Here is an 11,710-nt window from a genome sequence, read left to right as displayed (position 1 = left end):
GCGTCATTCGGAACAGATTGTGCGCCAGGACCCTTACCAAAGATTACTTTTATATCTTTGACCATGTCATATATATCAGTACCTTTAGGGAGGGTTGGCTTCCTCCGTGTATCTGCCTCGCCTTTGAAATGCTTTCCTTTCTTTCTTACGGGATGCCTGTCTGGAAGAAATCGACGATGCCCCGGGTACACATTCTTGCCTATATGTATACTTTCAGTCTCGCCTAAACAGTGTGTGCATGCGCTGTATCCCTTGTTTGACTGTCCTGAGATGTTACTAAGAGCGGGCCAATCATTGATGGTTACAAACAGCAACCCTCGTAGGTCAAATTCCTCATGTTTGTACTCGTCCCACACACGTACACCTTCGTCAGCCCATAACTCTAAAAGGTCATCAACCAGTGGCCTCAGGTACACATCAATGTTGTTGCCGGGTTGCGACGGGCCTGGGATAAGCACTGGCATCATAATGAACTTACGCTTCATGCATAACCAAGGAGGAAGGTTATAGATACATAGAGTCACGGGCCAGGTGCTATGACTGCTACTCTGCTCCCCAAACGGATTCAGGCCATCTGTACTTAGACCAAACCTTAAGTTTCTTGGGTCACGTGCAAAGTCCTCGTACTTATCGTCGATGTTTCTCCACTGCGACCCATCAGCGGGTTGTCTCAGCATATCGTCTTCCTTACGGTCTTCTTTGTGCCATCGCAGCAACTTGGCATGCTCTTTGTTTCGGAACAAACGTTTCAACCGTGGTATTATAGGAGCATGCCACATCACCTTGGCAGGAACCCTCTTCCTCGGGCGGTCGTCGCCCTCAACATCACCAGGGTCATCTCGCCTGATCTTATACCGAAATGCACCGCATACCGGGCAGGCATTTAAATTCTCGTGCTGACCGCGGTAGAGGATGCAGTCATTGATGCATGCATGTATCTTATGCACTTCCAATCCTAGAGGGCAGACAACCTTCTTTGCTTCGTACGTACTGCAGGGCAGCACGTTATCTCTTGGAAGCAACTTCTTCATTATTTTCAGCAGCTTTTCAAATCCCTTGTCAGATATTCCATTCTCTGCCTTCCATTGCAGCAATTCCAGGGTGGTGCCCAGCTTTTTCTGGCCATCTTCGCAATTTGGGTACAACAATTTTTTGTGATCTTCTAACATGCACTCCAACTTCAACCTCTCGTTTTCACTTCCGCAGTTTATCTGTTCTTCACGAATGACCTGACGAAGATCATCATCAGACTCATCAACAATGTCCTCAAGTTCAGGCTCGTCTTCCCCCATTTCAGTATCACCGTGTTCACCGAACATAGGATAGTTATCATTATCCTCTTCTTCTTCATTGTCTTCCATTACAACCCCTCTTTCTCCGTGCTTGGTCCAACAAAAATAACTGGGCATGAAGCCTTCTTGCAACAGGTGGGTGTGTATGGTTCTTGAGTTAGGGAAATTCCTCTTATTCTGGCATTTTTTACATGGACAAAAAATAAATCCATTCTGCCTGTTTTTCTCAGCCACATTGAGAAAACTATGCATGCCATTAAGGAATTCGGGACGACGTCGATCACTGTACATCCATTGCCGGTTCATCTGCATTATATAAATTTATCAAAAACCATTATGCTAAATAATCATGACTAAATTAATTAATTAATACAAAAAGTTCATCACACGTTAAAACCAAAGTAGCGTAGTGACCATACATATATAGTTCTCATAAAAACACACACTGAAACCAACCATAAAAACTCTCTCTAATTAATGCATTTAAAAACAACAACAAATGCGATCCAAATCGCAACAAAGGTAACAATTGACCCAACGGCATAATGATACCAAGCCTCTTTACTAATTGCATATTTTCTAATCTTTCTAATCTTCAGACGCATTGCGTCCATCTCGCTCTTGTGACCATCGACGACACCGGCAAGAACCTTTTCCAAGGTCATCTTCTCTCTTTCAGTTTTTTCCAACCTTTCTTCAATTTTTTTCAATCTTTCTTTCAGGGCAACATTTTCTTGTTCAACTGAGTGTAACTTCTCACCAATAGGGTCGATTGGCATTTCCGGTTCCACTACCTCCTAGATAAAAATATCTATGTCAAGTTGGTCGGCGTAATTAATTGTCATATAATCAGGAAATGAAAATATGTAGTTATAAAAGATAATATACCACATCCGAATCATAGACTGGACGAGGGCCAACGGGGACGGATATCAAAACCATGGCGCTATACATATAAAAAAAATCTTACACAATAAGAAAATTATATACAAGTAAATATGTAAATCATACAAATCAAAAATTGTTTTGGTAAATAAAAACAATAGGCTTACCAAGGTTGTGTCGGTGACGGGGCGATCGACGGCGGTGAGGAAGGGGACAAGGCGTGCGACACTAAAAAAAACCACAAATCATAATTAAATTTGAGCTCAAATTGCATATGTATACATAACAAATGATGAACTCTCTCTAGCTTAGGCATTTCATCAAACACCTAGCTAGCACAACAAAAATGAAATGAGCAAGAAAACGAGCAAAACTTGCAATGCTGGAAGAGGAAATGTTGATGCTAACCGTAGGACCGATGGGTGCCAACAATCTTGACAAATGGTGGAGAAAAATGAGGATGGATTAGAGCTCCCAAGAGGAAGGAGAGAGCAAAAATGGAGTTGAGCTCGAGCTAGAAAAAAGGGGTGGAATATAGGGTGCTCAGGGAGGAAGGAGAGGAGGGCTTTAGGACCGGTTTGTGTCAAAAACCGGTTCTAAAGGGTCTGACAGCGGGGCCCTGCAGTTGCTGCAAAAATGAGAAAACCTTTAGAACCGGTTTGTGATACAAACCGGTTCTAAAGGGTCTGTCCACTGGGCCCCCCTCCCTGCAGCAAACGGTCCAAAAACCTTTAGGACCGGTTTGTGTTACAAACCGGTCCTAAAGGCCTTCCGGCCATTTGCTGCAGGGAGGGGCCCAGCGGACAGACCCTTTAGAACCGGTTTATATCCAATCCGGGTCAAATGTTGTTGGCTCAATGCCCTGTTTTCTACTAGTGAACACACATCGTCACCTCGCCTTTAGCTAGTCTTCGTTTATTCCGTAGGTTTTATTTCGAGTTACTAACATTTAGCAACTGAACCGGTATCTAATACCCATGTGCTACTAGGAGTACTAGTAAAGTACATATCAATAACACGTATATCCAATATACTTTTGTTGACCTTGTGAGCCTTCCTATTTACCAAGTGTCTAGGGTAGTTCCGCCTCAATGATCATTCCCCTCATCATAGAAGCACTTAGTCTTGGGTTTGGGTTCAACCTTGGGTTTCTTCATTGAAGTGACAACTGACTTATCATTCTTGAAGTTTCCCTTCATTCCCTATACCCTTCTTGAAACTAGTGGTTTTACTAACCATCAACACTTGATGCTCCTGCTTGATTTGTGCCTTCGTGGTGTCAAACATCGCGAATAGCTCAGGGATCATCATATATGTCCCTGATATGTTATAGTTCATCGCGAAGCTTAGTAGCTTGATGGCAGTGACTTTGAAGAACTATCTCAATCATTATCTTATCAGGAAAATCAACTCCCACTTGATTCAAGCGATTGTAGCACCCAGACAATCTAAGCACATGCTCAACGATTGATCTTTTCTCCCTTACTTTGCAGGCAAAGAATCTTGTCGGAGGTCTCATACCTCTCAACACAGGCACGAGCATGAAATCCTAATTTCAGCTCTGGGAACATCTCATATGTTCCGTGACGTTCAAAACATCTTGGGCGCCTCAATTCTAAGTCATAAAGCATGACGCGCTGAATTATTATGTAGTAATCCATAGATGATGTTGGGGGGGGAGGGGGAGGGTCGTACACCTAGCGATGCATTAAGGACATAAGCCTTTCCTGTAGCAATGAGGACAATCCTCAGTTTACGGACCCAATTCGCATAATTGCTACTATCATCTTTCAACTTGGCTTTCTCTAGGAACATATCAAAAACAGGGGAGCTACAGCACAAGCTAATCATCTACAACATAATTTGCAAAGACATTTTGACTATGTTCATGATAATGAGTTCAATTAATCATATTACTTAGGAACTCCCAGTCAAATTGACATCCCTCTAGTCATTCGAGTGCCACATAATTCAAATTCACCATACAAAGTTAGCATTCGAGTTCAGTTAATCATATATTGAACAACATCCAAATCATGTGGATCTGTTGCAAACTTTCAATCGACTGAAAGTTAGCATTCTCGTATATTGAAATGGGGTATCCCTTTTCTCTAACTTTCCTGCTTTCCTCGCATCGTATATGGCATGACTATAGGCCCATATACGAGGCACGCCCCCTCCCCCCAACCTAATTCACTCGTGCTTATTACTTAAAAAAAACGCGCCTCTGTTGTAATAGTCATTCTTTTTTGCATTGTTTTTAGTCCCCAAAAGGACTTCAATATCTGAATCTGTTTGCATCACAGCGTTGAGGTTAGATTTACTGCCACAAGGCCTAGCTAGAACAGCTCCAACAATGAGGTGCTCATGTTTGGTTTGGCTCTTTGATGTTAATAGGGACCGGCTATATACTCAAATCACCTGAAAATTTATTTTGTGCAAGTCAGTTTTCTAAGCCGTTGGATTAAGAGATCCGATGATCATCCTTGTTTCTTCTTCCTCGAGCTTTTGGCTAAAACCGTTTCTCCTTCCATAAAATTAATTTACCCAAAGTGCAAATTCAATCAACTTACATATACTCCCTCCGTTTTAAAATATAAGACCTTTTAGAAATTACACTAGAAGACTACATACAAAGCAAAATGAGTGAATCTATATTCTAAAATATGTCTATGTACATTCGTATGTAGTTCATAATGCAATATCTGAATAGTCTTATATTTAGGAACGGAGTGAGTAGCTTCTATGAAAAATAATAAAACAGCTTATAACACATGTAACCACTATACACAAATCCATGCAACGAACCTCGTCGATGGTCGTGCCTCTACGTACGTACTACGTAGTATTAGCGGCCTATTACAGCTCGAGCCGGGCCAGCTCTTCGGCGAACACCTTCCTGAACTCCGGCATGCTCTCTGGCTCCAGCGACAGCGCCAGCGTGAGGGCGCCCTCCTTGCCGGGCGCGTTCATCACGTACACGAAGCCGCTATAGTACATGAGCGCAGGCCCCATGAACGCTGGCGCGCCCCAGCCGAAGTCGGCGTCGGAGAGCGACATGCCCATCCAGCTGATGGCGCGCAGGTGCGCGTGGGAGATGCCGCTCCGTGGCAGGTTCATCACGTCTACACCATCCAGGTAGTCCACCAGCGACCGCGCATAGTCGTCCCCCTGGCTCGTCGCCGCACGCGCCCGCCGAGCGCCATAGCCCACCGGGTTAGACACCACCTCCCCGACGGTGGCCACGGTCGACGTCCGGATCACCGCGTTCCCGAAGTACCCCTGCGGCAGCGGCGGCGCCAGACGCGGGCGCATGTCGATCATGGAGTAGAGCCGCGTCACCGCGTCCAGCGGCAGCTCCCGCGCGCGGCACGCGCACTGCCACACCAGCGCCACCACGGCGCGGAACGTGGAGGCCCCTGCGCACCGCGCCCTCAGCGCCATCACCTGCTGCTTGCTGACCGTGATCAGGGCGCTCGCGTACGTGGTGGACGCGGCAGTTGCCGCGTGCATCGGGGCCGCCTCCGGCTTGTACTCCGGGTGGTCGTACAGCACCGCGCGCTCCTGGCGCGCGGCGAGCAGCCTGTGGTCGAAGCAGGGCAGCACGGGCGCGGCTTCCTTGGTGGCTCCGCGGGAAAAGCTCGCCCACGTCTCCACGAAGAGCGCCGCGCTCCGGGCGTCCACGACGGAGTGGTGCAGCGCCAGGCCGAGCACGACACCGCCGCAGCGCAGGTACGTGACCTGCGCCAGCAGCAGGACGCACGGCGGGTTCGGCGCCGGCGTCGGGGGCACGAACAGGCCACGCATCTTGCCGCATGGCACGAACTCGTTCAGCAGGTCCTCGAGCGCGTAGTGATCCGAGCGCGCAGTGACGAACACGGCACCCTCGCCGGTGCAGTCGATCTGGACACGCCCCGCGTCGTCCAGTCCGAGGCGGCCAGCCAGCGGGTAGAACGCCACCAGAGTCCTGGCCAAGCTGTCCTTCATTTCTTCGGCCGTGAAGAAACCTGCATGCTCGCCGTTCGGCCGGTAGAAGTAGACCGTGGGCGTGTAGCCCCGGCGCGCGGCGAGGTCCAGGTTGGACAGCCAGACGGCGCCCCCCGGCGTTGCTTCCGCCGGGACGATCATCTCCGTCGACAACACCTGGACAGCGGCTGCCATTGTGTGCCTCGCGTAAGTTTTTCCTGTGTTGTACGTGCTTGGAACTTGCGAGTGCCGTACGTACGTACTGCGATGCGTGGACGTGGATGTTGTGTCTGTCTCCGAGCTCTTTGGATGGTTTATATAGGCAGAAGCTCAGCCGTGTGTAAAGGCGGTGGAGACCCCGGGACTAGATGAGTGGGAGACCGAATAAAGTGAAGTCGTCACATGTCTTCATCGGTTCATTCAAATGGTAACCTGGTCGATCGTCACAAGGTTGAAGTGCCAATAAAAGAATTTTACCGTTTGAGTAAGACCTGTCGTGTTCAACTGCTCATATTCTTATTGACCCACTTCCGTAAATGCGGAGACCAACATGCATTCTTATCTTCTCCTTCTCATAACAACGCGCACACCTAATTCACTTATCTACACTTCCAGGAAATTTCCAACATGCATTCTCAATTTTTTTTAACACATTACACATAGATGCTCATACATATACACATACATTCATCTTTATAAACAAATACAAACACACCCTCCCGTGAGGACAATCGAGAGATTGAGCCCGTACATTATCTGAGCTCGATTCTTAGTGTTAGAGAAACTCTAGAATATCCGGTATACCATGTCCCATAAAATATTTTTTTGCATATTTATAGTATGAATTTTGTTCCAACAAAACAAATTCCATAAAATATGTTTCTGAGTTGTAAACTTCATTATTTGGTAAATTATTATATTGCTAATTAAAGAGTAGAGAAGTTTCAGTAATATTTGTAACCGCCTGCGTATCCAAGATTGTTGAGATCCACTGTTGTCATACAATACTGCGGGTCTTCCGTTACCCCGCCTCCTGTCAAATTGACCCATTTGCACTGAAACAAAGAGACCTTCAAATCACGTCCATAGTCAAGTTCCCATATCTCCTCTATGTTACCATAATATGTGTCATTTGGCCTATTGGTGTTTGCTGCATCAAAACGGACACCATTGTTTTGGTTGGTGCTCTTTTCATCTTGCGCGATCGTGTAAAATGTATTTCCATTTATCTCGTACTCTTTGAAAGTAAATATATTCGAATATGGTAACTTGGACATCAAGTATAGCTCATCTTCAACAGCATCGTCATGCATGAGATGTGTGTGCAACCAACCGGCGAAAGTCCCCGATTGTTCACGTGTAATCCAGTCGTCACACTACTCCGGGTGTTTGGAGCGTAGAATATTCTTGTGTTCCTCGATATAAGGAGCCACCAAGGAGGAATTTTATAGAACTCTGTAGTGTGCTTGAGTGAGAGAATGTGCGTCCATACATATTATTACTTTCGGTCCTAGCATGCCTTTTCCATGCAGTCTGCCCTCATGTCACGATTCACGAAGACCAATCGCCTTAAGGTGAGGAATAAAGTCAACACAAAACTCAATGACCTCCTCATTTTCATGGCCCTTGGAGATGCTTCCTTCTAGCCTAGCACAATTTTGAACATATTTCTTTAAGAATCCCATGAACCTCTCAAAAGGGAACATATTGTATAAAAATACAGGACCCAGAATGGCAATCTCTTCGGCTAGGTGAACTAGGACATGTGTCATGATATTGAAGAAGGATGGTGGGAACACCAACTCGAAACTGACAAGATATTGCACCTAATCATTCTCTAACCTTGGTATGATTTCTGGATCAATTACCTTTTGAGAGATTGCATTGAGGAATGCACATAGCTTCACAATGGCTAGTCGAACGTTTTCCGGTAGAAGGTGATGCGTCCATTTTGCATCATGCTTTTATGTTGATATTTCTCGCTTTATGGGCGGTTATTACACTTTAAGGTACAATACTTATGCCTTTTCTCTCTTATTTTATAAGGTTTACATGAAGAGGGAGAATGCCGGCAGCTGGAATTCTGGTCTGAAAAAGGAGCAAGTTTGAGATACCTATTCTGCTCAACTCCAAAAGCCGTGAAAATCAACGAGGAATTATTTTGGATTTTATAAAAAAATGCAGGGTGGAAGAAGTAACAAAGGGGAGCCACCAGGAGGCCACAAGCCTGTCAGGCGCGGCCTACCCCCTGGTCGCACCTAGGTGCCTTGTGGGCCCCCTGTTGCCCCTCTGGCTCCCATGTTTTTCTATAAGGAGGGTTTCGTCCCAGAAAAAAATCAAGAGGAGGCTTTCGGGAGGAATCGCCGCTGCCACGAGGCGGAACTTGAGCAGAACCAATCTAGAGCTCCAGCAGGGTCGTCCTGCCGGGAAAACTTCCCTCCCAAAGGGGGAAATCGTCGCCATCGTCATCACCAACACTCCTCTCATCGGAGGGGGGCTCATCACCATCAACATCTTCATCAGCACCATCTCATATCCAAACCCTAGTTCATCTCTTGTAACCAATCTCCGTCTCACGACTCTGATTGGTACTTGTAAGGTTGCTAGTAGTGTTAATTACTCTTTGAAGTTGATGCTAGTTGGATTACTCGGTGGAAGATTATATGTTCAGATCCTTAATGCTATTCATTACCTCTCTCGTCATGAACATAATTATGCTTTGTGAGTAGTCACTTTTGTTCCTGAGGACATGGGATAAGTCTTGCTATAAGTAGTCATATGAATTTGGTATTCGTTCGATATTTTGATGAGATGTACGTTGTCTTTCCTCTAGTGGTGTTATGCGAAAGTCGACTACATAACACTTCACCATTATTTGGGCCTAGAGGAAGGCATTGGGAAGTAATAAGTAGATGATGGGTTGCTAGAGTGACAGAAGCTTAAACCCTAGTTTATGCGTTGCTTCGTAAGGGGCTGATTTGGGTCCACTAGTTTAATGCTATGGTTAGACTTCGTCTTAATTCTTATTTCGTAGTTGCGGATGCTTGCAAGAGGGGTTAATCATAAGTGGGATGTTTGTCCAAGTAAGGGCAGCACCCAAGCACCGGTCCACCCACATATCAAACTATCAAAGTAGCGAACGCGAATCATATGAACATGATGAAAACTAGCTTGACAGAAATTCCTATGTGTCCTCGGGAGCGCTTTACCTCCTATAAGAGTTTGTCCAGGCTTGTCCCTTGAATCAAAAGGGATTGGGCCACTTTGCTGCACCTTTGTTACTATTGTTACTTGCTACTTGCTATGAAGTATCTTATCACACAACCATCTGTTACCGATAACTTCAGTGCCTGCAGAGAATACCTTGCTGGAAACCACTTGTCAGTTCCTTCTGCTCCTCGTTCGGTTCGACACTCTTACTTATCGAAAGGACTATGATAGATCCCCTACACTTGTGAGTCATCAAGACTCTTTTCTGGCGCCGTTGCCAAGGAGTGAAGCGCCTTTGGTAAGTGGAATTTGGTAAGGAAACATTTATATAGTGTGCTGAAATTTATTGTCACTTGTCACAATGGAAACTAATCATTTGAGGAGCTTATTCGGGGTATCTTCACCTCGAACGGAAGCACAAGGAGTTGCTCCTCAACCTGCTGCACCTACTGAAAATATTTGTTATGAAATTCCTTCGGGTATGCTAGAGAAACTGTTGGCTAATCCTTTCACAGGAGATGGAACATCACATCCCGACTTGCATCTAATCTATGTAGATAAGGTTTGTGGTTTATTTAAGCTTGCAGGTTTGCCCGAGGATGAGGTCAAGAAGAAGGTATTTCCCTTATCTTTGGGGGATAAAGCATTGACATGGTATAGGCTATGTGATGATACTGGATTGTGGAACTACAACCGATTGAAATTGGAATTTCATCAAAAGTTTTATCCTATGCATTTGGTACATCGTGATCGGAATTATATCTATAATTTTTGGCCTCGTGATAGAGAAAGTATTGCTCAAGCTTGGGGGAGGCTTAAGTCAATGTTATATTCATGCCCCAACCATGAACTCTCGAGAGAAATTATTATTCAGAAATTTATGCTCGGCTTTCTCATGATAATCGCACCATGCTTGACACTTCTTGTATCGGTTCTTTAATGAAGAGAGATATTGACTTCAAATGGAATTTATTGGAAAGAATTAGACACAACACTGAAGATTGGGAGTTTGATGAAGGTAAGGAGTCAGGTATGAATCTTAAGTTCGATTGCGTTAAATCATTTGTTGAAACAAATACTTTTTGTGATTTTAGCGCTAAACATGGACTTGACTTTGAAATAGTAGCTTCATTATGTGAATCATTTGCTGCTCATATTAATCTCCCTAAAGAGAAGTGGTTTAAATATCATCCTCCCATAGAAGTCAATGTAGTTAAACCCAATCCAGTTGAAGAGAAAGTCATTGCTTATAATGATCCTATTGTTCCTAGTGCTTACATTGAGAAACCACCTTTCCTTGTTAGAATAAAGGATCATTCTAAATCTTCAACATTGGTACATAGGGGCTATATTAGAACACCTACACCCCCTGAGAAAATTAGAGTTGAACCTAGCATTGCTATTATCAAAGATCTCCTGTCCGACAATGTTGATGGCCATGATATTCACTTCTGTGAAGATGCTGCTAGAATTGCTAAACCTCATGCTAGAGACAAACATAGGCATGTTGTTGGCACGCCTGTTGTTTCTGTTAAGATATGAGATCATTGTTATCATGGTTTATGTGACGTGGGTGATAGTGTTAGTGCAATACCTCAATATTTATATGATGAAATTAAAGATGATATTGCACCTCACGAAGCAATAGAGATACTATCTGCCCTTTGAGAGTTGTTAGAGATGTTGAAGTCTTGTGTGGTAAAAGTAAGTATCCTGCTGATTTTCTCGTTCTTGCTACCACACAAGATAGCTTTTTTCCCGTCATATTTGGCAGACCTTTCCTCAATACTGTCAATGCTCATATTGATTGTGAGAAGAAAACTGTCACTATTGGCTTTGAAGGTGTGTCACATGAGTTCAATTTCTGCAAGTTTGGTAGACAACCTCATGAAAAAGAGTTGTCTAGTATGGATGAAATTATTGCTCTAGCCTCTATTGTTGTGCCTCCTACTGATCCTTTAGAGCAATACTTTTTTTTGAAGGAAAACTATAAGGGAAACCCCCCACAGCGAGTTTTTTTTGAAATAATAAGAACCCAAATTCGCGCCCGTGGGGACTTGAACTCGGGTGGCTGGGTTGTACATCCACTCCACTAGCCTCACTTGCTTGAGCATGAAAATGATATGCATATGGATGAAAGGAATGAGATAGATAGAGTTATCTTTGAACAACATCCTATCCTTAAGAATAATTTTCCTGTTGACCTACTTGGAGATCCACCCCCGCCAAAGGGTGATCTTGTGTTTGAGCTTAAACAGTTACCTGATACTCTTAAGTATGCTTATCTCAATGAAAAAGAGATATATCCTGTTATTATTAGTGCTAGCCTTTCATAGCATGAAGAAAATAAGTTATTT

General features: G+C 44.5%; 1 protein-coding gene across 1 annotated transcript; it reads right to left on the bottom strand.

Annotated features, from left to right (window-relative positions):
* Window positions 1-4,969: 4,969 nt before the first annotated feature.
* Window positions 4,970-6,404, bottom strand: LOC123413350 (hydroxycinnamoyltransferase 4-like). The gene has a single exon (XM_045106291.1). The coding sequence runs from the start codon at window positions 6,336-6,338 to the stop codon at window positions 5,037-5,039; it is 1,302 nt and encodes a 433-aa protein (XP_044962226.1). The 5' UTR covers window positions 6,339-6,404; the 3' UTR covers window positions 4,970-5,036.
* Between the last annotated feature and the right edge of the window lie 5,306 nt (window positions 6,405-11,710).

The sequence above is a fragment of the Hordeum vulgare genome, chromosome 7H (assembly GCF_904849725.1).
Source record: "Hordeum vulgare subsp. vulgare chromosome 7H, MorexV3_pseudomolecules_assembly, whole genome shotgun sequence".
Lineage (NCBI taxonomy): Eukaryota > Viridiplantae > Streptophyta > Magnoliopsida > Poales > Poaceae > Hordeum > Hordeum vulgare.
Note: the sequence above shows the minus strand (reverse complement) of the source record. Positions and strands in the feature narration are given on the sequence as shown.